General features: G+C 47.9%; 1 protein-coding gene across 1 annotated transcript in view; it reads right to left on the reverse strand.

The window, feature by feature from the left end:
• Window positions 1-25,184, reverse strand: part of SFT2D1 (SFT2 domain containing 1) — a 205,686-nt gene that overhangs the window by 50,440 nt on the left and 130,062 nt on the right. Inside the window, exon 4 of the mRNA XM_063917549.1 lies at window positions 5,592-5,677. Coding sequence (XP_063773619.1) covers window positions 5,592-5,644 — 53 coding nt within the window. The 5' untranslated portion in view covers window positions 5,645-5,677. The remainder of the gene's footprint in view (window positions 1-5,591; window positions 5,678-25,184) is intronic.

A 25,184-nucleotide genomic window follows, 5' to 3' on the forward strand; every position in this document is an offset into this window, starting at 1 on the left:
GATGACTCTGCAGCACCGAATGAGCAAACTCAAGGTCCTCCTCAGCCAGGGTATCAAATTTGTAGAATTTAGCAAAAGTGTTAGACCCTGACCAAGTAGCAGCTCGGCAAAGTTGTAAAGCCAAGACCCCTCGGGCAGCCGACCAAGAAGAGCCCACCTTCCTCGTGGAATGGGCTTTTACTGATTTAGGATGCGGCAGTCCAGCCGCAGAATGCGCCAGCTGAATTGTGCTACAAATCCAGCGAGCAATAGTCTGCTTAGAAGCAGGAGCACCCAGCTTGTTGGGTGCATACAGGATAAAAAGCGAGTCAGTTTTCCCGACTCCAGCCGTCCTGGAAACATAAATTTTCAAGGCCCTGACTACGTCCAGTAACTTGGAATCCTCCAAGTCCCTAGTAGCCGCAGGCACTACAATAGGTTGGTTCAAGTGAAAAACTGATACCACCTTAGGGAGAAACTGGGGACGAGTCCTCAATTCTGCCCTATCCATATGGAAAATCAGATAAGGGCTTTTGCATGACAAAGCCGCCAATTCTGACACACGCCTGGCCGAAGCCAAGGCCAATAACATGACCACTTTCCACGTGAGATATTTCAGATCCACGGTTTTAAGTGGCTCAAACCAATGTGATTTTAGGAAACTTAACACCACGTTGAGATCCCAAGGTGCCACTGGAGGCACAAAAGGGGGCTGAATATGCAGCACTCCCTTTACAAATGTCTGAACTTCAGGCAGTGAAGCCAGTTCTTTCTGGAAGAAAATCGACAGAGCCGAAATCTGAACCTTAATGGAACCTAATTTTAGGCCCATAGCCACTCCTGACTGTAGGAAGTGCAGAAATCGACCCAGCTGAAATTCCTCTGTTGGGGCCTTCCTGGCCTCACACCACGCAACATATTTTCGCCAAATACGGTGATAATGGTTTGCGGTTACTTCTTTCCTGGCTTTAATCAGCGTAGGAATGACTTCCTCCGGAATGCCTTTTTCTTTTAGGATCCGGTGTTCAACCGCCATGCCGTCAAACGCAGCCGTGGTAAGTCTTGGAACAGACAGGGCCCCTGCTGTAGCAGATCCTGTCTGAGCGGCAGAGGCCATGGGTCCTCTGATATCATTTCTTGAAGTTCTGGGTACCAAGCTCTTCTTGGCCAATCTGGAACCACGAGTATCGTTCTTACTCCTCGTCGTCTTCTTATTCTCAGTACCTTTGGTATGAGAGGCAGAGGAGGGAACACATAAACCGACTGGTACACCCACGGTGTCACTAGAGCGTCCACAGCTATCGCCTGAGGGTCTCTTGACCTGGCGCAATATCTCTCTAGTTTTTTGTTTAGGCGGGACGCCATCATGTCCACCTGTGGCCTTTCCCAACGGTTTACAATCAGTTGGAAGACTTCTGGATGAAGTCCCCACTCTCCCGGGTGTAGGTCGTGTCTGCTGAGGAAGTCTGCTTCCCAGTTGTCCACTCCCGGAATGAACACTGCTGACAGTGCTAAGACGTGATTTTCCGCCCATCGGAGAATCTTTGTGGCTTCTGCCATCGCCGTCCTGCTTCTCGTGCCGCCCTGTCGGTTTACATGGGCGACCGCCGTGATGTTGTCTGACTGGATCAGTACCGGCTGGTTTTGAAGCAGGGGTTTTGCCTGACTTAGGGCATTGTAAATGGCCCTCAGTTCCAGAATATTTATGTGCAGGGAAGTCTCCTGACTTGACCATATTCCTTGGAAGTTTCTTCCCTGTGTGACTGCTCCCCAGCCTCGAAGGCTGGCATCCGTGGTCACCAGGACCCAGTCCTGTATTCCGAATCTGCGGCCCTCTAGATGATGAGCACTCTGCAGCCACCACAGCAGAGACACCCATGTCCTTGGAGATAGGGTTATTAGACGATGCATCTGAAGATGCGATCCGGACCACTTGTTCAACAGGTCCCGCTGAAAGGTTCTTGCATGAAACCTGCCGAATGGAATCGCTTCGTAAGAAGCTACCATTTTTCCCAGGATCCGCGTGCAGTGATGCACCGACACCTGTTTTGGTTTTAGGAGGCCTCTGACTAGAGACGACAGCTCCTTGGCCTTCTCCTCCGGGAGAAACACTTTTTTCTGTTCTGTGTCCAGAACCATCCCTAGGAACAGTAGACGTGTCGTAGGGACCAGCTGTGACTTTGGAATGTTTAGAATCCAACCGTGCTGTTGTAGCACTTCCCGAGATAGTGCTACCCCGACCAACAACTGCTCTCTGGACCTCGCCTTTATCAGGAGATCGTCCAAGTATGGGATAATTAAAACTCCCTTCTTTCGAAGGAGTATCATCATTTCGGCCATTACCTTGGTAAAGACCCTCGGAGCCGTGGATAGACCGAACGGCAACGTCTGAAATTGGTAATGACAATCCTGTACCACAAACCTGAGGTACTCCTGGTGAGGATGGTAAATGGGGACATGCAGGTAAGCATCCTTGATGTCCAGTGATACCATGTAATCCCCCTCGTCCAGGCTTGCAATAACCGCCCTGAGCGATTCCATCTTGAACTTGAATTTTTTTATATATGTGTTCAAGGATTTCAAATTTAAAATGGGTCTCACCGAACCGTCCGGTTTCGGTACCACAAACATTGTGGAATAGTAACCCCTTTACTATCACCTGTTGTGAAAACAGCTTGTGAATTGCCTGTAACACTGCCTCCCTGTCTGAAGGAGCGGTTGGCAAGGCAGATTTGAGGAAACGGCGGGGAGGAGACGTCTCGAATTCCAGCATGTACCCCTGAGATACTATCTGAAAAATCCAGGGATCCACCCCTGAGCGAGCCCACTGATTGCTGAAATATTTGAGACGGGCCCCCACCGTACCTGGCTCCACCTGTGGAGCCCCAGCGTCATGCTGTGGACTTAGAGGAAGCGGGGGAGGACTTTTGCTCCTGGGAACTGGCTGCATGCTGCAGCTTCTTTCCCTTACCTCTGCCTCTGGGGAGAAAGGACGCGCCTTTAACTCGCTTGCCCTTATTGGGCCGAAAGGACTGTACCTGATAATACGGTGCTTTCTTTGGTTGTGAGGGAACATGGGGTAAAAATGTAGACTTCCCAGCTGTCGCTGTGGAAACGAGGTCCGAGAGACCATCCCCGAACAACTCCTCACCCTTATAAGGCAGAACTTCCATGTGTCTTTTGGAATCTGCATCTCCTGTCCACTGCCGAGTCCATAACCCTCTCCTGGCAGAAATGGACATTGCACTAATTTTGGATGCCAGCCGGCAAATATCCCTCTGTGCATCTCTCATGTATAAGACTGCGTCTTTAATATGCTCTATGGTTAGCAATATAGTGTCCCTATCTAGGGTATCTATATTTTCTGACAGGGAATCTGACCACGCAGCAGCAGCACTGCACATCCAGGCTGAAGCAATAGCCGGTCTCAATATCACACCTGTGTGTGTATATATAGATTTCAGGACAGCCTCCTGTTTTCTATCAGCAGATTCCTTCAGGGCGGCCGTATCCGGAGACGGTAGTGCCACCTTCTTTGACAAGCGTGTGAGCGCTTTATCCACCCTAGGGGATGTTTCCCAGCGTGACCTATCCTCTGGCGGGAAAGGGTACGCCCTTAGAACCTCTTAGAAATTACCAGTTTTTTATCAGGGGAAGCCCACGCTTCTTCACACACTTCATTTAACTCCTCAGATGGAGGAAAAGCTACTGGTAGTTTTTTCTCTCCAAACATAATACCCTTTTTTGTGGTACCGGGGGTAACATCAGAAATGTGCAACACATTTTTCATTGCCTCAATCATGTAACGTGTGGCCCTACTGGAAGTTACATTAGTCTCATCGTCGTCGACACTGGAGTCAGTATCCGTGTCGACATCCGTGTCTGCCATCTGAGGTAGCGGGCGTTTTAGAGCCCCTGATGGGCTCCAAGGGGTATTTAGAGGGGTAAGTTTGTCCATGTTTGTTTGTGTACATTTGTATTTGGCCTGAGGAAGGGGCTGTTGCCCAGAAACAGCTGTAGCCATTTAATACAATTCTTTTTGCAAATACCTGACTCCAGTGCCGTTCATCTTTGGGAGCTGCATGTCATTTTGGAACTGGCACGGAGCACGTTGTGGCTGAGAGCTTGTGAGTGCCGACTGTTGCTGCAAGGATATATATATATATCTATCCTGCGCCTAAATTTAGTGCCCCCCCCCTCTCTTTTTTACCCTTCTGTAGTGTTCAGACTGCAGGGCAGAGCCAGGGAGCTTCCTTCCAGCGGAGCTGTGAGGGAAAAATGGCGCCAGTAGGCTGAGGGAGATAGCCGCGCCCCTTTTCCGGCGGACTTCTCTCGCTTTTTCTGAAATACTGGCAGGGGTATTTTTACATCTATATAGCCTCTAGGACTATATATGATGTAGATTTGCCAGCCAAGGTGTCATATATTGCCCTCAGGGCGCCCCCCCCCAGCGCCCTGCACCCATCAGTGACCGAAGTGTGAGGTGTACATGAGGAGCAATGGCGCACAGCTGCAGTGCTGTGCGCTACCTTGGTGAAGACTGAAGTCTTCTGCCGCCGATTTTCCGGACCTCTTCATGCTTCTGGCTCTGTAAGGGGGACGGCGGCGCGGCTCCGGGAACGAACACCAAGGTCGGGTCCTGCGGTCGATCCCTCTGGAGCTAATGGTGTCCAGTAGCCTAAGAAGCCCAAACTACCACCTGTTAGGTAGGTTCGCTTCTTCTCCCCTTAGTCCCTCGCTGCAGTGAGTCTGTTGCCAGCAGATCTCACTGTAAAATAAAAAACCTAAATATACTTTCTTTCTAGGAGCTCAGGAGAGCCCCTAGTGTGCATCCAGCTCAGCCGGGCACAATATTCTAACTGAAGTCTGGAGGGGGGTCATGGTGGGAGGAGCCAGTGCACACCAGTTAGACCTAAAGCTTTCTTTATAGTTGTGCCCAGTCTCCTGCGGAGCCGCTATTCCCCATGGTCCTTACGGAGTCCCAGCATCCACTTAGGACGTTAGAGAAAATATATTGATATCAAGGAGAGATGGAGAAAATAAAATAAGTCAAAAAAGGCGTTTGCACACAAATTCAGACTTGATTATATAGCTTAGGATTGCTATCTTTACATAAATCTACACTTATAATGCTAGTAATAACAAGTACGTCTTAAGCTGGACATACACTATACAATTATCTGGCAAATGATCATCTGTCAGATCTGGCTGGTTGGAATGAAACTCTGGTAATGTATGACAATCGTCCATTTGCTCTCAAACACTGGAAAATGGACAAACCTGTCATTGAGACAAATTGGTTAAATCCGTGATTTAACCAATTGGAATGAACAGTAGTTAATGTGGGACATTCAAATGTTTGAAAAGTCAGTTGGGAGTCTGTTTTTTCCTGTCTAACAGACAGGAAAAAACAGACATCCAACTGACTTTTCAAACATTTGAATCTCCCCCTTTATCTGTTTTCCAATGCTTGTCATCCATGACCAGATTTTCACTCCAACCAGGCAGATTTGGCTGATGATCCTGTATGCCCAGCTTTAAACATGGAAGGTTACTTGGTACGAATACAAAAGTCTATAACTTAAATAGAAGTTTAAAGTACATCTACTTACCTTGCTAAAGCAGCAATATTTCCTAGCGTATAGAACACAGCAAAAAGTTTCATTCCAGCAGAAGGAATAAAAAGGAGTGCAGTCCCCTATTTAAACACAATGATAATAAAGTGAGTTTCATGTTCAGTTTAACAAAAATCCTGAACATCATTTATAAAACAAGCACCCTATTACCCACGGTCATTGACCACAGGCAATTGCCTCACCGAGGGCTATCCAATTAGCCCCAATAATCTGGCACGAGATGCAGTTTATCAGGGTTTTTGGATTACCTGCTACAGGCAGGCAAAACCGAATCCCCGAAAGCAGCCCCATTTTCATGCAAAAACCATGCTGCGGCTGGTGAAAACACACAGGTTTCACTGAACCGGTGTGTTTCCATAAGAAAATTAATTTTTTCACGGACAATCTAATTGGGTAACCTATAAAAAAATATTGATGAAACATCAGAATAAAGTGCGAAAATCTGACGTTTTTCTCACCCGATGTTTTACAGCATCTAATTGGATACCCCCCAGTATTTTATAAAACCTAATGCAACAAGTAAAAAATACTTCTTCGGACTTGGTTTCGTTACACTTTAGTTTAATATAACAAAGTGCACCATAACTCTTTGGTATCCCTGTGTATGTCATGCAGGAATGGAAACCATTAATATTTCAAAGGACGGTCAGGACAGATTTCAAATGTATATTCATAAACATAAAATCATATTCTTCAAATAAATATCTACAAAAATGTGACACCCCCTTTCTGCAATGTACGTCTTGTGTATTGAGATAGGCATAATTTAAATAAGATTATGATGGCTTCTATCCTGTAAAAAATAGGATTGTGGTTACCTACCGGTAAATCCTTTTCTCGTAGTCTGTAGAGGAAGCCGGGGTCCACTTTAGTACCATGGGGTATAGACAGGTCCATTAGGAGCCATTGGCACTTTAAGAGTTTGGGCTGGCTCCTCGCTCTATGCCCCTCCTACCAGACTCAGTCTAGAAACTGTGCTCGAGGAGACGGACATCTTCAAGAGAAGGATTTTACACAGATAGTGGCGAGATTCACACCAGCTCACACATACAAGGCACATCAAGCAACTAGCTTGAAACTCAGCAACTGCTGAAACATTACTTACCAAGTAACAACACAGTACCTAACCAACAAGGATGTACTGAACTAAGTAACAAAAGCAGGAAAATGAAGCGCTGGGCGGGCGCCAAGCATCCTCTACGGACTACGAGAAAAGGATTTACCGGTAGGTAACCAAAATCCTATTTTCTCTTACGTCCTAGAGGATGCTGGGGTACACATTAGTACCATGGGGATGTACCAAAGCTCCCAGAACGGGAGGGAGAGCGCGGAGGCTCCTGCAGAACTCATAGACCGAACTTGAGGCCCTCAGAGGCCAAATTATCGAACTTTTAGAACTTTGCAAACGTGTTCGACCCAGACCAAGTTGCTGCTCGGCAAAGTTGTAATGCCGAGACACCCCAGGCAGCCGCCCAGGTAGAACCCACCTTACGAATAGAGTGGGCCTTAACAGAGGTAGGACACGGCAATCCTGCCATAGAATACGCATGCTGGATAGTGAAGCTGATCCAGCGAGAAGCAGGACACTCAATTTTCTTGGGATCATATAGGACAAACAAAGATTCCTATTTTCTGTGATGAGAAGTCCTCTTCACATAAATTTTCAAAGCCTTCACAACCTCCAAAGACTTAGAAGAAATTGAGGAGTCAGTAGCCACTGGCACCACAATAGGTTGATTGATATGAAATGCCGACACAAGCTTTAGAAGGAACTGCTGACGCGTCCAGAGCTCAGCTCTATCTTCATGGAAGATCAAGTAAGGGCTTTAAAAGGACAAAGCCCCCAACTTCGACACACGTCTAGCAAAAGCTAAGGCCAACAAAGTGACAGCCTTCCACGTAAGAAACTTGAGCTCAACCTTCTGTAGAGGCTCAATGCAGTCCGATTGGAGGAACTGCAACACCACGTTAAGATCCCATGGCGCCATAAATGGTACAAAGGGAGGTTGGATGTGCAGAACTCCCTTCAAAAAAGTCCGAACCTGAGGGAGGGCAGCCAATTGTTTCTGGAAGAAAAAATGGATGGGGCCGAAATATGGACCTTCACAGATAACAAACGTAGGCCCATATCCACACCTGCTTGCATGAAGAGGAGAAAACGTCCCAGTTGAAACTCCACCGTAGGAAACCTCTTAGACTCACACCAAGAGAATAACCTTGTTCGGAATGTCCTTCAGAGCTAGTATCAGGTGTTCAACCTCCATGCCGTCAAATGTAGCCGTGTAAGTCTTGATATGCGAACGGCCCCTGCTGCAGCAGGTCTTCCTAAGAGGATGAGGCCTCGGCTCTTCTCACAGTAGATCCAGAAAATCCGCATACCAAGTCCTTCTTGGCCAGTCTGGAGCAATGAGGATCGCTTGAACTTTTGTTCTCCTTATGAGTTTTATCACTCTTGGGATGAGTGGGAGTAGTGGAAACACGTACACCGACACGGAGTCACTAGGGCGTCCACTGTCACTGCTTGCGGGTCCCTCGACCTGGAACAATATCGCCGAAGCTTCTTGTTGAGACGAGAGGCCATCATGTCTATGTTGGGTATTCCGCAAAGATCTGTCATCTCCGTGAACACCTCCGGATGGAGGCCCCACTCTCCTGGATGGAGATAGTGTGTGCTGAGGAAGTCCGCTTCCCAGTTGTCTACTCCCGGAATGAAGATTGCTGACAGCGCCAATGCACGTTTTTGTGCCCAGAGGATGATTCCGGTCATGGAAGCTCTGCTCTTCGTTCCGCCTTGTCTGTTTATGTAAGCCACTGTCGTTACGATGTCCGACTGCACTTGGATGGCCCGATTTCTGAAGGAGGGGCCCCCGGAAGAAGACCGTTGTAGATGGCACTTAGTTCCAGAATGTTTATCGGTAGGCCGGCTTCTGGACCGGACCACCGCCCTTGGAAGGTCTCCCCTTGAGCAACAGTGCCCCATCCCCGGAGGCTAGCATCTGTGGTTAGAAGGATCCAGTCCTGAATCCCGAACCTGCGGCCTTCCAAAAGGTGAGGTAACTGCAGCCACCAGAGGAGTGAAATCCTGGCCCTTGGTGACAGACGTCTTCTCTGGTGCCTGTGTAGATGTGATCCTGACCGTTTGTCCAGGTGAACTAGTTGGAAAGAGAGTATGAAACCTCCCTTACTGTAGAGCCTTGTAGGAGGCCACCGACTTTCCCAGAAGGTGAATGCACTGATGTACAGACACCCGGGCTGGCTTCAGGACAACTCGGACCACTGATTGTATTATCAATGCTTTTTTATTCTAGAAGAAAAAACCCTCTGCACTGCCGTGTCGATAATCATTCCCAGAAAGGACAGCTTCCTGGTTGGTTCCAAATGTTATTTTGGAAAATTCAGAATCCACCCATGTACTTTGAGCAGATTGGTTGTGAAGGCAACGGATTGCAACAGCTTCTCCTTGGACAACGCCTTTAACAGCAGAACGTCCAGATATGGAATCATGTTCACCCCCTGTCGGCAGAGGAGAAACATAATCTCCGCCAATACCTTGGTGAAACCCCTTGGTGCTGTGGAGAGGGATACCAGGAATTCCCCCTTTTCCAGACCTGACAACACCACCCTTAGAGACTCCTTTTTGAATTTGAACTCCCTCTGAGAGGAGTTTAGTGATTTTAAATTCAGAATGGGTCTGACCGAACCATCCGCTTTCAGTACCACGAAACAGTTCGAAGAGTAACCTTTGTTTTGCAGAAGAGGTGGGGCTGGTACAAAAACCTGTGCCTCCACCAACTTCTGGACAGCGTCCTGCAGGATAGCCCTGTCTGCTAGCGAAGCTGGCAAACCTGTTTTGAAAAATCGTGAGGCGGGAGATTTTGAAATTCCAGCCTGTACCCCTGGATACAATATCTTGCACCCAGGGATCCAGGCCGGACGACACCCAGATGACTGAAACGACTGAAAGTCGCCCCCACCGGTCCCACATCCTCGGCGTGCAGTCCGTCAATCGGAGGACTTTGGTGTACCTGAAGCAGGTTTCTGTTCCTGGAAAACCACAGCAGCAGGTTTCTTGGACTTGGGCCTACCTTTTGACGGCCTAGCCTTTCTGGGCATGGCAGTCCGAAAGGGCTGTGATGTAGTTGAAGAAAAGGGTTTCTTTGTAGTAGGAACAGCTGAGGGAAGAAAAGGTGACTTACCCATTGTAGTCGTGGAAATCCACGCATCTAACGCTTCCCCAAAGAGAGCCTGACCTGTGTAGGGTAGGGTCTACACACTTTTCCAGGATTCCACGTCGGCAGACCACTGGCGCAGCCACAGTCCTCAGCGAGCTGAGACAGACCTGGAAGAAATCCCTGCAGTCATGGAACCCAGGTCCTTCATGGATTCCGCAAGAAAACCTGCCGAATCCTGATATAATGGATAATAATTTTTATCCATTATATCCAAATCCTCCAGTTACGTGCCTGACCACTTTATTATAGACTTGGCAATGCATGCACTGGCAATAGTGGGACGTGACATTGCCCCTGGAAGCCGTGCACACTGAACTGAGCGTATTATCAATTTTTCTCTGTTAATTAGACTTTTACAAGGAGGAGTATGAGTAATTGAAAGAGTGATTAATTGCTTCACGTGTGAGTGATCCAGGAGGGGTTAAATACACAGAAACGGCAAGTACGGGGTATCTTGAGGAAGGAGAGCGGCGTCTCTGAAACGCATTGATCATACTCGTACTTTCAGCAGCGGCAGCCTAAGGAGGAGAGAAGTCGAGTCAGTAGTTCCATCAGCCGCGTGTATCCACCAGCTGCAGAGGCGGATGTCAAAGCCGGTGATTCTTCTTGCTCCCACTGATCCAAGTGTGACACCAGTGTTAATAGACTGTATTGTATTTTATGAAATTTTTATGAAGTGCTACTGTGTGGCGGTTTTTTAAAATAAGATTAAAGCTTTTTCTACGGATCTCTGAAGCTGTAAAGATACCTTTATACGCATGCGAGAAAGAAATAGAATGAATAGCTGATGTGGTGTACTGTGTGTAAAGAAACCTTTCATCGCATGCGAGAGTGAAATAATATGCAAGTAGTGTTTTTCACTCAAAACATCCCCTAAGATGTTTTTAGGATCACGGCAAGAGGTTGTTGATTGAGAAGGTGACCAGAACCTGTATTGAATCCCAGAGGATCGAGGAACGCTCTGGATACTATTAGTCTTATTAAGATTTTATTATTTGTACTCTTAGCGCAGGTTGTCTATATTCCCCTTGTGTTTGCAGGTTTCCCACTCTGTCCTATCCTCCACAGGGAAAGGAAAAGCCACCTGGATCCTCTTAGGAATCATGTCTCACTCGTCACCTCAGGAGCTCAGTGTTCTGTCAGCGGAGTAAGTGGCTTAGACTCCGCAGGGCGGACACTGCTCCCCCCACCTTAGTCCAATGAAGCAGGGAGGCTGTTGCCAGCAGCCTCCCTGTAAAATAATAAACTCTAAAAATTAACTTACTAGAAAAGCTCTGTAGAGCTCCCCTAGCTGTGACCGGCTTCTCCGGTCACATTTTCTAAACTGAGTCTCGTAGAAGGGGCATAGAGGGAGGAGCCAGCCCACACTCTAAAACTTTTAAAGTGCCAATGGCTCCTAATGGACCCGTCTATACCACATGGTACTAATGCGGACCCCAGCATCCCCTAGGACGCAAGAGAAAAATTATATTTTGTAAACAGTTAATAAACACTCTTTGTTGTTGTCATATAAAGCTTCTCACAAGAGCAGTGAACATGTTCCTGGCAACAAATAAGATGTCCAAACTCTCAAAAAATACACGTCTAGAAAATAGAGGATACAGAACAAACCACATGGTTGGAAAAAGTAACAAAAATGGTTATATTTTCATGCGATATCTGTTTATTGTGTAAGTGACCAGTTATCTTTAAAGTGTACTGCATATTTAATAAAACAGAAAAGCCTGTGGAAAACCTAAGTGCAGTATACAGGAAACACATTTGCAGGACAGACTATCTATGCCGGTATATGCTGGAAGCAACACTGAAACTGAGGAAGCGTTTGTCATAAAGTTTAGGTACAGCACAATTCTTTGACTTGGATACTTCAAAAAAATAATAAAAAAATAATGGCGTAAAAGCGCATTTAATTCACATTTAGGGGATACTGTAAATCAATTAGTAATTCAATCCACAGAGATGTGCAGAAATATGACATGTTGATGAATGCAAGCATACATCACCAAGGACTGAATTGCCCTCAAAAGCATACAAAATCAGTTTAATAATTACATCAGTTGGCATTTGTAGGTGTTTGATTTAGAAATGGGCATGTAATTACCAGTACATTTGCCTTTTCTCAGATAGGTGAAGATGTCAGATCTGATGTCAGATTATATAAAATTGCACCTAGACGTTACTTGTTTACTATGGGCAACTTCTCCATCTGTTATCTTTATATCTTTATTTCTTCTGGAACAGTTATTATACTTCTTTCTACACTATTAGGATAATGAGGTTTGACTACATGAGTTAAAACACACACTTTTCTAGTTTTAACTGTGGGAAACAAGCAATATGGGTTAATGTTTTCAAGTGATAAAAAGCTGGAATTTCCAGGGGAAGCTGGGACATAATATTTTGGTCAAACCAGCGTATGGTCACACTGCTCCCTGGATGACAAAAACAAAAACAAAAGAAACAGCGCACTAGGTGTATATGGAGTGAAAACAAAAGATGAGTGGGGATTACAATTCATTTATTAAAAATTACAGTGTTAGTAAATATTCCATACAGTATATAAAATATGCAAGCTCTGAATCAGCAGTATATTTATGAAGCCATAAATGTAAAATAAGTGACTCTCCTTGGTATAACCAGTATAATTAAAGTATCCACTACGCCTCTGATGAAGCTGTGCTATACCGGGAATACAGGGAAATGCATTAGGCCACAGGTTCTCAAAATCGGTCCTCAGGACCCCACACAGTGCATGTTTTGCAGGTAACCCAGCAGGTGCACAGGTGTATTAATTACTCTCTGACACATTGTAAAAAATCCACAGGTGGAGCTAATTGTTTCACTTGCGATTCTGTGAGGAGAACTACAAAACATGTACTGTGTGGGGTCCTTAGGACAGAGTTTGAGAACCTATGCATTAGGCCACAGGTTCTCAAACTCAGTCCTCAGGACCCCACACAGTGCATGTTTTGCAGGTCTCCTCACAGAATCACAAGTGAAATAATTAGCTCCATCTGTGGATCTTTTAAAATGTGTCAGAGTAATTAATACACCTGTGCACCTGCTGAGTTATCTGCAAACCATGCACTGTGTGGGGTCCTGAGGACAGAGTTTGAGAACCTATGCATTAGGCTATTGCATTGAAGCTGGTTGCAGTAATACTTTCCATTTGGTCATTCACACTCTGTGATATCAGACTCATCCCCTCAATGTGTGGGAGGATTATGTGTATTAAAAGCTTTGCCGCATTATCCACCAGCACCGGTACTCAATAGCAAAACCGCTCACCGTGCAGCGGGTCTGCTAGGGAAGAGCACTTCCATCCCAGGATACAGCAATTATCTTCCTGGCTCCTTAGATTTCCTATATACTGTACCAGCAAAGGATCTTAAAGGCCCTACACACTGGCCGATAATCCTCAAAGATATGAATGATCTCGTTCATTATTGAACGAGATACCGTTCATATATTCGAGTGTGGAGTCACCAGCGATGAACGATGCGCGGCCCCGCGCTCGTTCATCACTGGTGCACCGATCTCGTCCATATTTGCCTGCACTTGTATGGAGCCATGTGACGGGGGGAGTGAAGAAACTTCACTCCCCCCGTCACTGCCCCCGCCCCGCCGCTGGGTCGCCCGTCTGTGGTATCGGCAGTCGGGCAGCTTGGCGGCGTATCGCAGTGTCTGTAGGGCCCTTTAGATTTAACCACCCACAAATTGAGCAGATTTGCAAGAAAAAAGTCCTTCCTCTCCGGCATGCAGCAAACTGCATCCTCGGCTCCCTGGATCTCCCCCACACCAGCAAGGGATCACGGACAGTGCCACTGGGTGAGACCTCTATACGGGATAGGTATGTATTACCGACGGTCGCGATGCCGGCCTTCAGTATACAAACAACGGGATCCCGGCCATCAATATTTTGTTACAGGTTCTTTTCCCACTCTATGGTTGTTATGGAGACGGGATTCCGGCTGGAGGCATTGTCAGCAGACGGGATTCCGGCATCGGTATCCTGACCGCCAGGATCCCGACTGCCGGCAATGTAACGGCATCCCCACTATACACCTTCAGTGTTCCATTATCATAATTTTTCCAAGAATCTTTGTGTATACCATCCCAAACGGGATTAATTATTTACATGTCTGGATTTAGTGAAATGAGTTCATTTCTGATAAAAATAAGATTTAAACCTACCGGTAAACTTTTTCTCCTAGTCCGTAGAGGATGCTGGAGACTCCGTAAGGACTATTGCGATAGACGGGCTCCGCAGGAGACATGGGCACTAAAAAGAACTTTAGATATGGGTGTGCACTGGCTCCTCCCTCTATGCCCCTCCTCCAGATCTCAGTTAGAGAAACTGTGCCCAGAGGAGACAGACAGTACGAGGAAAGGATTTTTGTTAATCCAAGGGCAAAATTCATACCAGCCACACCATTCACACCATATAACATGGAATATACGAACCAGTTAACAGTATGACACAAAACAGCATCAGCCCGAGACTGATCAAAACTGTAACATAACCCTTATGTAAGCCAAAACTATATACAAGTCTTGCAGAATTTAGTCCGCACTGGGACGGGCGCCCAGCATCCTCTACGGACTAGGAGAAAAAGATTTACCGGTAGGTTTAGAATCTTATTTTCTCTTACGTCCTAGAGGATGCTGGGGACTCCGTAAGGACCATGGGGATTATACCAAAGCTCCTAAACGGGCGGGAGAGTGCGGATGACTCTGCAGCACCGAATGAGCAAACATGAGGTCCTCATCAGCCAGGGTATCAAACTTGTAGAACTTTGCAATGGTGTTTGAATCCGATCAAGTCGCCGCTCGGCAAAGCTGTAATGCCGAGACACCTCGGGCAGCCACCCAAGAAGAGCCCACCATCCTAGTGGAATGGGCCTTTAGTGAATTTGGTAATGGCAATCCAGCCGTAGAATGAGCCTGCTGAATCTTTTTCAGATCCAGCGAGCAATAGTCTGCTTAGAAGCAGGAGCGCCAACCTTGTTGGCTGCATACAGGACAAACAGTGCCTCTGTTTTCCTAACCCGAGCCGTTCTGGCTACATAAATTTTCAATGCCCTGACCACATCAAGGGACTTGGAATCCTCCAAGTCCCGCCGAGCCACAGGCACCACAATAGATTGGTTCATATGAAAAGAGGAAACTACCTTAGGCAAAAATTGAGGACGAGTCCGCAACTCCGCTCTATCCACATGGAAAATCAGATAGGGGCTTTTATGAGATAAAGCCGCCAACTCCGACACTCGCCTTGCCGATGCCAAGGACAACAACATGACCACTTTCCAAGTGAGATACTTTAATTCCACCGTTTGAAGAGGCTCAAACCAGTGAGACTTAAGGAACCGTAACACCACATTAAGGTCCCATGGTGCCACAGGAGACACAAAAGGAGGCTAGCTATGCAGCACTCCCTTCACAGAAGTCTGGACTTCTGGGAGAGAAGCCAAATCCTTCTGAAAGAAAATGGATAGGGCCAAAATCTGAACCTTAATGGATTTTAATTTTAGGCCCAAATTCACTCCAGTCTGTAGGAAGTGAAGGAAACGGCCCAGATGGAATTCTACCGTAGGAGCATTCCTGGACTCACACCAAGACGCATACTTCCTCCATATACGGTGATAATGTTTTGCTGTCACGTCCTTCCTAGCCTTTATCAGAGTAGGAATGACCTCATCCGGAATGCCATTTTCCGCTAGGATCCGGCGTTCAACCGCCATGCCGTCAAACGCAGCCACGGTAAGTCTTGGAACAGACAGGGCCCTTGTTGCAACAGGTCCTCTCTGAGAGGAAGAGGCCACGGATCTTCTGTGAGCATTTCCTGCAGATCCGGATACCAGGCCCTTCGAGGCCAATCTGAAACAATGAGAATTGTCTGTACTCCTCTTCGTCTTATGATTCTCAATATCTTGGAGATGAGAGGAAGAGGAGGGAATACATAGACAGACTGGAACACCCACGGTGTCGCCAGGGCGTCCACTGCTACCACCTGAGGGTCACTTGACCTGGCGCAATACCTCAGAAGTTTCTTGTTGAAGCGTGACGCCATCATGTCTATTTGAGGCAGTCCCCGCTGACTTGCAATCTCTGCAAAGACTTCCTGATGAAGTCCCCACTCTCCTGGATGTAGATCATGTCTGCTGAGGAAGTACGCTTCCCAGTTGTCCACTCCCGGAATGAAGACTGCCATCAGAGCGCTTACATGATTTTCCGCCCAGCGAAGAATCCTGGCGGATTCTACCATTGCCACTCTGCTCTTTGTTCCGCCTTGACGGTTTACATGAGCCACTGCGGTGACGTTGTGTGACTGAATCAGAACCGGTAGGTCGCGAAGCAAATTCTCCGCTTGATGAAGGCCGTTGTATATGGCCCTTAATTCCAGTACGTTGATGTGTAGACAAGCCTCCTGGCTTGACCATAGACCTTGGAAGTTTCTTCCCTGTGTGACTGCTCCCCATCCTCGGAGGCTCGCGTCCGTGGTTACCAGAACCCAGTCCTGAATGCCGAACCTGCGACCCTCTAGAAGGTGAGCACTCTGCAGCCACCACAGGAGAGATACCCTGGCCCTGGGGGACAGGCTGATCATCTGATGAATCTGTAGATGCGACCCGGACCACTTGTCCAGAAGGTCCCACTGGAAAGTCCTTGCATGGAAACTGCCGAATGGAATGGCCTCGTAAGACGCCACCATCTTTCCCAGAACTCGAGTGCAGTGATGCACCGACACCCTTTTAGGCTTCAAGAGGTCCCTGACCAAGTTCAGGAGTTCTTGGGCCTTTTCCATCAGGAGAAAAAACCCTTTTCTGGTCTGTATCCAGAATCATGCCTAAGAAAGGCAAATGGGTCGTTGGAACCAACTGTGACTTCGGGAGATTGAGAATCCAGCCGTGCTGCTGCAGCACCCTAAGGGAGAGTGCTACGCTGTTCAGCAACTGCTCTCTTGATCTTGCTTTTATTAGGAGATTGTCCAAGTACGGGATAATTGTGACTCCCTGCTTGCGCAGAAGCACCATAATTTCCGCCATTATCTTGGTGAAAATCCTCGGGGCCGTGGAAAGCCCAAACGGCAACGTCTGAAATTGGTAATGACAATCCTGTACAGCAAATCTCAGGAACGTCTGATGAGGCGGATATATGGGGACATGAAGGTATGCATCCTTTATGTCCAGAGACACCATATAATCCCCCCCTTCCAGGCTGGCTATGACCGCTCTGAGCGATTCCATCTTGAACTTGAACCTTTTTAAGTATAGGTTTAAGGATTTTAAATTTCAGAATGAGTCTGACCGAACCGCCCGGTTTCGGGACCACAAATAGGGTTGAGTAATACCCCATCCCCTGCTGAAGCAGGGGAACCTTGACCACCACTTGTTGAAGACACAATTTTTGAATTGCTGCTAAAACTACCTCCCTCTCTGGGGCAGAAGCCGGTAGGGCCGATTTGAAAAACCGGCGAGGAGGAACCTCTTCGAATTCCAGCTTGTAACCCTGGGAAACAATGTCTATTGCCCAGGGATCCACCTGTGATTGAACCCAGACGTGGCTGAAAAGTCGAAGACGTGCCCCCCCAGCGGACTCCCTCAGCGGAGCCCCAGCATCATGCGGTGGATTTTGTAGAAGCCAGGGAGGACTTCTGCTCCTGGGAACTAGCTGTAGTTAGCAGCTTTTTCCCCTTGCCCTTACCTCTGGCAAGAAAGGAAGATCCCCGTACTCTCTTGGATTTATGCGACCGAAAGGACTGCATCTGATAATGTGGCGTTTTCTTAGGCTGTGAGGAAACATAAGGTAAAAAAAATAAGAATTTACTCACCGGTAAATCTATTTCTCGTAGTCCGTAGTGGATGCTGGGAACTCCGTAAGGACCATGGGGAATAGCGGGCTCCGAAGGAGGCTGGGCACTCTAGAAAGATTTATGACTACCTGGTGTGCACTGGCTCCTCCCACTATGACCCTCCTCCAAGCCTCAGTTAGGACACTGTGCCCGGACGAGCGGACATAATAAGGAAGGATTTTGAATCCCGGGTAAGACTCATACCAGCCACACCAATCACACCGTACAACTCGTGATACTATATCCAGTTTGACAGTATGAAAACAACTGAGCCTCTCAACAGATGGCTCAACAACAACCCTTTAGTTAGCAATAACTATTTACAAGTATTGCAGACAATCCGCACTTGGGATGGGCGCCCAGCATCCACTACGGACTACGAGAAATAGAATTACCGGTGAGTAAATTCTTATTTTCTCCGACGTCCTAGTGGATGCTGGGAACTCTGTAAGGACCATGGGGATTATACCAAAGCTCCCAAACGGGCGGGAGAGTGCGGATGACTCTGCAGCACCGAATGAGAGAACTCTAGGTCCTCCTCAGCCAGGGTATCAAATTTGTAGAATTTTGCAAACGTGTTTGCACCTGACCAAGTAGCTGCTCGGCAAAGTTGTAAAGCCGAGACCCCTCGGGCAGCCGCCCAAGATGAGCCCACCTTCCTTGTGGAATGGGCATTTACAGATTTTGGCTGTGGCAGGCCTGCCACAGAATGTGCAAGCTGAATTGTACTACAAATCCAGCGAGCAATAGTCTGCTTAGAAGCAGGAGCACCCAGCTTGTTGGGTGCATACAGGATAAACAGCAAGTCAGATTTTCTGACTCCAGCCGTCCTGGAAACATATTTTCAGGGCCCTGACAACGTCTAGCAACTTGGAGTCCTCCAAATCCCTAGTAGCCGCAGGCAGCACAATAGGCTGGTTCAGGTGAAACGCTGACACCACCTTAGGGAGAAACTGGGGACGAGTCCTCAATTTTGCCCTATCCATATGGAAAATCAGATAAGGGCTTTTACATGATAAAGCCGCCAATTCTGACACTCGCCTGGCTGAAGCCAAGGCCAATAACATGACCACTTTCCACGTGAGATATTTTAGATCCACGGTTTTTAGTGGCTCAAACCAATGTGATTTTAAGAAACTCAACACCACGTTGAGATCCCAAGGTGCCACAGGAGGCACAAACGGGGGCTGAATATGCAGCACTCCTTTCACAAATGTCTGAACTTCAGGTACTGAAGCTAGTTCTTTTTGAAAGAAAAATCGACAGAGCCGAGATCTGTACTTTAATGGAGCCTAGTTTTAGGCCCATATTCACTCCTGCTTGCAGGAAATGCAGAAATCGACCCAGCTGAAATTCCTCTGTTGGGGCCTTTTTTGCCTCGCACCATGCAACATATTTCCGCCATATGCGGTGATAATGCTTTGCCGTAACATCTTTCCTGGCTTTAATAAGCGTAGGAATGACTTCTTCCGGAATACCCTTTTCCTTCAGGATCCGGCGTTCAACCGCCATGCCGTCAAACGCAGCCGCGGTAAGTCTTGGAACAGACAGGGCCCCTGCTGTAGCAGGTCCTGTCTGAGCGGAAGAGGCCACGGGTCCTCTGAGAGCATCTCTTGAAGTTCCGGGTACCACGCTCGTCTTGGCCAATCCGGAACCACGAGAATTGTGTTTACTCCTCGCTTTCTTATTATCCTCAATACCTTTGGTATGAGAGGCAGAGGAGGGAACACATAAACCGACTGGTACACCCACGGTGTCACTAGAGCGTCCACAGCTATCGCCTGAGGGTCCCTTGACCTGGCGCAATATCTTTTCAACTTTTTGTTGAGGCGGGACGCCATCATGTCCACCTGTGGTTTTTCCCAACGGTTTACCAGCATCTGGAAAACTTCTGGATGAAGTCCCCACTCTCCCGGGTGGAGGTCGTGTCTGCTGAGGAAGTCTGCTTCCCAGTTGTCCGCTCCCGGAATGAACACTGCTGACAGTGCTAGAACATGATTCTCCGCCCATCGGAGAATTCTTGTGGCTTCTGCCATCGCCATCCTGCTTCTTGTGCCTCCCTGTCGATTTACATGGGCGACTGCCGTGATGTTGTCTGACTGGATCAGCACCGGCTGGTGTAGGAGCAGGGATTTTGCCTGACTTAGGGCATTGTAAATGGCCCTTAGTTCCAGAATATTTATGTGAAGGGAAGTCTCCTGACTCGACCATAGTCCTTGGAAGTTTCTTCCCTGTGTGACTGCCCCCCAGCCTCGAAGGCTGGCATCCGTGGTCACCAGGACCCAGTCCTGTATGCCGAACCTGCGGCCCTCTAGAAGATGGGCACTCTGCAGCCACCACAGTAGAGACACCCTGGTTCTTGGAGACAGGGTTATTAAGCGATGCATCTGAAGATGCGATCCGGACCATTGGTCCAACAGGTCCCACTGAAAGATTCTGGCATGGAACCTGCCGAAGGGAATTGCTTCGTAAGAAGCTACCATCTTCCCCAGGACCCGCGTGCAGTGATGCACTGATACCTGTTTTGGTTTCAGGAGGTCTCTGACTAGAGATGACAACTCCCTGGCTTTCTCCTCCGGGAGAAACACTTTTTTCTGGACTGTATCCAGAATCATACCCAGGAACAGTAGCCGTGTCGTCGGAACCAGCTGTGACTTTGGGATATTCAGAATCCAGCCGTGCTGGTGCAGCACTTCCTGAGATAGTGCTACTCCCACCAACAACTGTTCCTTGGACCTCGCCTTTATTAGGAGATCGTCCAAGTACGGGATAATTAAAACTCCCTTTTTTCGAAGGAGTATCATCATTTCCGCCATAACCTTGGTAAATACCCTCGGTGCCGTGGACAGTCCAAACGGCAGCGTCTGGAATTGGTAATGGCAATCCTGTACCACAAATCTGAGCTACTCCTGGTGAGGAGAGTAAATGGGGACATGCAAGTAAGCATCCTTGATGTCCAGGGATACAATGTAATCCCCCTCGTCCAGGCTTGCAATAACCGCCCTGAGCGATTCCATCTTGAACTTGAATTTTTTTATGTATGTGTTCAAGGATTTCAAATTTAAAATGGGTCTCACCGAACCGTCCGGTTTCGGCACCACAAATAGTGTGGAATAGTAACCCCGGCCTTGTTGAAGTAGGGGTACCTTGATTATCACCTGCTGGGAATACAGCTTGTGAATTGCCGCTAGCACCGCCTCCCTGTCTGAGGGAGCAATCGGCAAGGCAGATTTTAGGAACCGGTGGGGTGGAGACGCCTCGAATTCCAGTTTGTACCCCTGAGATACTATTTGAAGGATCCAGGGATCCACCTGTGAGCTAGACCACTGATCGCTGAAATTCTTGAGGCGTCCCCCCACCGTACCTGGCTCCGCCTGTGGAGCCCCACCGTCATGCGGCGGACTTGGAAGAAGAAGCGGGGGAGGACTTTTGCTCCTGGGAACCTGCTGTTTGTTGCAGCCTTTTTCCCCTACCTCTGCCTCTGGACAGAAAAGACCCGCCTTTTCCACGCTTGTTTTTCTGGGTCCGAAAGGACTGAACCTGATAAAACGGCGCCTTCTTAGGCTGTGAGGGGACATGGGGTAAAAATGCTGACTTCCCAGACGTTGCTGTGGAAACTAGGTCCGAGAGACCATCCCCAAATAATTTCTCACCCTTATATGGCAAAACTTCCATGTGCCTTTTAGAATCTGCATCTCCTGTCCACTGGCGAGTCCATAAGCCTCTCCTAGCAGAAATGGACAATGCACTTACTTTAGATGCCAGCCGGCAGATTTCCCTCTGTGCATCTCTCATATATAAGACTGAGTCTTTGATATGGTCTATGGTTAGCAGGATAGTGTCTCTGTCTAATGTGTCAATATTTTCTGACAGTTTATCTGACCACGCAGCGGCAGCACTGCACATCCATGCTGACGCAATAGCTGGCCTAAGTATAATGCCTGAGTGTGTATATACAGACTTCAGGATAGCCTCCTGCTTTCTATCAGCAGGTTCCTTGAGGGCGGCCGTATCCGGAGACGGTAGTGCCACCTTTTTAGACAAACGTGTGAGCGCTTTATCCACCTTAGGAGGTGTTTCCCAACGTGACCTATCCTCTGGCGGGAAAGGGAACGCCATCAGTACCTTCTTAGGAATTACCAATTTTTTATCAGGGAAAGCCCACGCTTCTTCACACACTTCATTTAATTCATCTGATGGGGGAAAAACTACGGGTAGTTTTTTCTCCCCAAACATAATACCCTTTTTAGTGGTACCTGTATTTATATCAGAAATGTGTAACACCTCTTTCATTGCCTCAATCATGCAGTGAATGGCCTTAGTGGGCATCAGGTTAGACTCATCGTCGTCGACACTGGTGTCAGTATCAGTGTCGACATCTGGGTCTGCGGTCTGAGGTAGCGGGCGTTTTAGAGCCCCTGATGACCTGTGAGACGCCTGGACAGGCACAAGCTGAGAAGTCGGCTGTCCCACATTTGGCATGCCGTCAAATTTCTTATGTAAGGAGTCTATACGTGCACTCATTTCTTTCCATAAGCTCAACCACTCAGGTGTCTGCCCCGCAGGGGGTGACATCCCTTCTAAAGGCATCTGCTCCGTCTCCACATCATTATCCTCATTAAACATGTCGACACAGCCGTACCGACACACCGCACACACACAGGGAATGCTTCAACAGAGGACAGGACCCACAAAAGCCCTTTGGGGGGACAGAGTGAGAGTATGCCAGCACACACCAGAGCGCTATATAATGCAGGGACTAACTGAGTTATGTCCCCTATAGCTGCTTTTTCTATATAAAAGTATACTGCGCCCAAATTAAGTGCCCCCCCTCTCTTTTTTACCCGTTTCTGTAGTGTAGACTGCAGGGGAGAGCCAGGGAGCTTCCTTCCAGCGGATCTGTGAAGGAGAAATGGCGCCAGTGTGCTGAGGGAGATAGCTCCGCCCCTTTTCCCGCGGACTATTCTCCCGCTTTTTTCTATATTCTGGCAGGGGTATTTTCCACATATATAGCCTCTGGGGCTATATATTGTGGTATTTTTGCCAGCCAAGGTGTTATTATTGCTTCTCAGGGCGCCCCCCCCCAGCGCCCTGCACCCTCAGTGACCGGAGTGTGAAGTGTGTGTGAGGAGCAATGGCGCACAGCTGCAGTGCTGTGCGCTACCTTGGTGAAGACTGATGTCTTCTGCCGCCGATTTTCCGGACCTCTTCTTGCTTCTGGCTCTGTAAGGGGGACGGCGGCGCGGCTCCGGGACCGAACACCAAGGCTGGGCCTGCGGTCGATCCCTCTGGAGCTAATGGTGTCCAGTAGCCTAAGAAGCCCAAGCTGGCTGCAAGCAGGCAGGTTCGCTTCTTCTCCCCTTAGTCCCTCGCTGCAGTGAGCCTGTTGCCAGCAGGTCTCACTGAAAATAAAAAACCTAATTTCTATACTTTCTTTCTAAAGGCTCAGGAGAGCCCCTAGTGTGCATCCAACCTCGGCCGGGCACAAAATCTAACTGAGGCTTGGAGGAGGGTCATAGTGGGAGGAGCCAGTGCACACCAGGTAGTCATAAATCTTTCTAGAGTGCCCAGCCTCCTTCGGAGCCCGCTATTCCCCATGGTCCTTACGGAGTTCCCAGCATCCACTAGGACGTCAGAGAAATTGATTTACGCTGCACGTTACCTCTGAGAAGATCTGAAGTCTTCTGCCGCCTCTAAAGTCTTCTATCTTCTTATACTCACCCGGCTTCTATCTTCCGGCTCTGTGAGGAGGACGGTGGCGCGGCTCCGAAACGAACAGCGAGGGGAGACCTGCGTTCCGACTCCCTCTGGAGCTAATGGTGTCCAGTAGCCTAAGAAGCAGCCTAGCATTTAAGTAGGTTTGCTTCTCTCTCCTCAGTCCCACGATGCGGGGAACCTGTTGCCAGCTGGGCTCCCTGAAAATAAAAAACCTAACAAAATTCTTTCTTTCAGAGAAACTCAGGAGAGCTCTCTGTAATGCACCCAGTCTCCTCTGGGCACAGTATCAAACTGAGGTCTGGAGGAGGGGCATAGAGGGAGGAGCCAGTGCACACCCATATCTAAAGTTCTTTTTAGTGCCCATGTCTCCTGCGGAGCCGGTCTATCCCCATGGTCCTTACGGAGTCCCCAGCATCCTCTAGGACGTAAGAGAAATACTGGTACACTAAGGGGGTTATTCAGGTTTGTTAGCAAAGCACAAAGGCAAACTAATGGGTTAAGTTATGTTGTACTGCAGGTAGGGCAGATGTAACATGTGCAGAAAGAGTTAGATTTGACTGTGGTGTGTTCAAACTGAAATCTAAATTGCAGTGTATAAATGAAGCAGCCAGTATTTACCATGCACAGAAACAATATAACCCACCAAAATCTAACTCTCTCTGCACGTTACATCTGACCCACCTGTAATGCACACGGTTTTGCCATTTATTGTGCTTTTTTGCTTTGCTTACAAACCTGAATAAGGGACTTAATTCCTAATATGGGGAAAAATAGGATTTTAATTACCTACCGGTAAATCCTTTTCTCGTAGTCCATAGAGGATACTGGGGTTCCATTTAGTACCATGGGGTATAGACGGGTCCTTTAGGAGCCATGGGCACTTTAAGAATTTGATAGTGTAGGCTGGCTCCTCCCTCTATGCCCCTCCTACCAGACTCCGTTTAGGAAACTGTGCCCGAGGAGACGGACATACTTAGAGAGAAGGATAGATAAGGACAGTGGTGAGAATCCGAACCAGCACACACAAGAGGCAAGCCAAGCTAACCAAAACTGAAACAGGAACAGCAATGGCTGAACCAACATTACTTAACCAAGTAACAGTGCAGGAAGAATGAAGCACTGGGCGGGCGCCCAGTATCCTCTAGTCTATGGACTACGAGAAAAGGATTTAGTGGTAGGTAATTAAAATCCTATTTTCTCTTACGTCCTAGAGGATACTGGTGTTCATTAGTACAATGGGGATGTACCAAAACTCCCAAACCGGGTGAGTGTGTGCCGAGGTTCCCGCAGAACTGATTGACCAAACTGAAGGTCCTCCGAGGCGAAAGTATCGAAATTGTACAACTTTGCAAACGTGTTCGTACCCGACCAAGTAGCTGCTCGGCAGAGCTGTAAAGCCGAGAGACACCCCGGGCAGCCGCCCAGGAAGAACCCACCGACCTAGTAGAGTGGGCCTGTACAGATCTTGGACACAGCAAACCTGCCGTGGAATAAGCATACTGAATAGTAAGCCTGATCCAGCGTGCAATGGACTGTTTTGAAGCAGGAAACCCAATTTTATTAGGGTCATAAAGAACAAACAGCGAGTCAGGTTTCTGTGACGAGCTCTCTTTTACATACACCTTCAAAGCCATCACAACATCCAAAGACTTTGAAGTAGCAGAGGTGTCGGTGACAACCGGAACTACAATAGAACAGAAAGAAAATCCAGGCGCCACCATTGAACAGAAAAAAGAAAGCTGCTTTCCCAGGGGTAATTGGTTTCAA

This window comes from Pseudophryne corroboree, chromosome 4, assembly GCF_028390025.1.
Source record: "Pseudophryne corroboree isolate aPseCor3 chromosome 4, aPseCor3.hap2, whole genome shotgun sequence".
Classification (NCBI taxonomy): Eukaryota; Metazoa; Chordata; class Amphibia; order Anura; family Myobatrachidae; genus Pseudophryne; species Pseudophryne corroboree.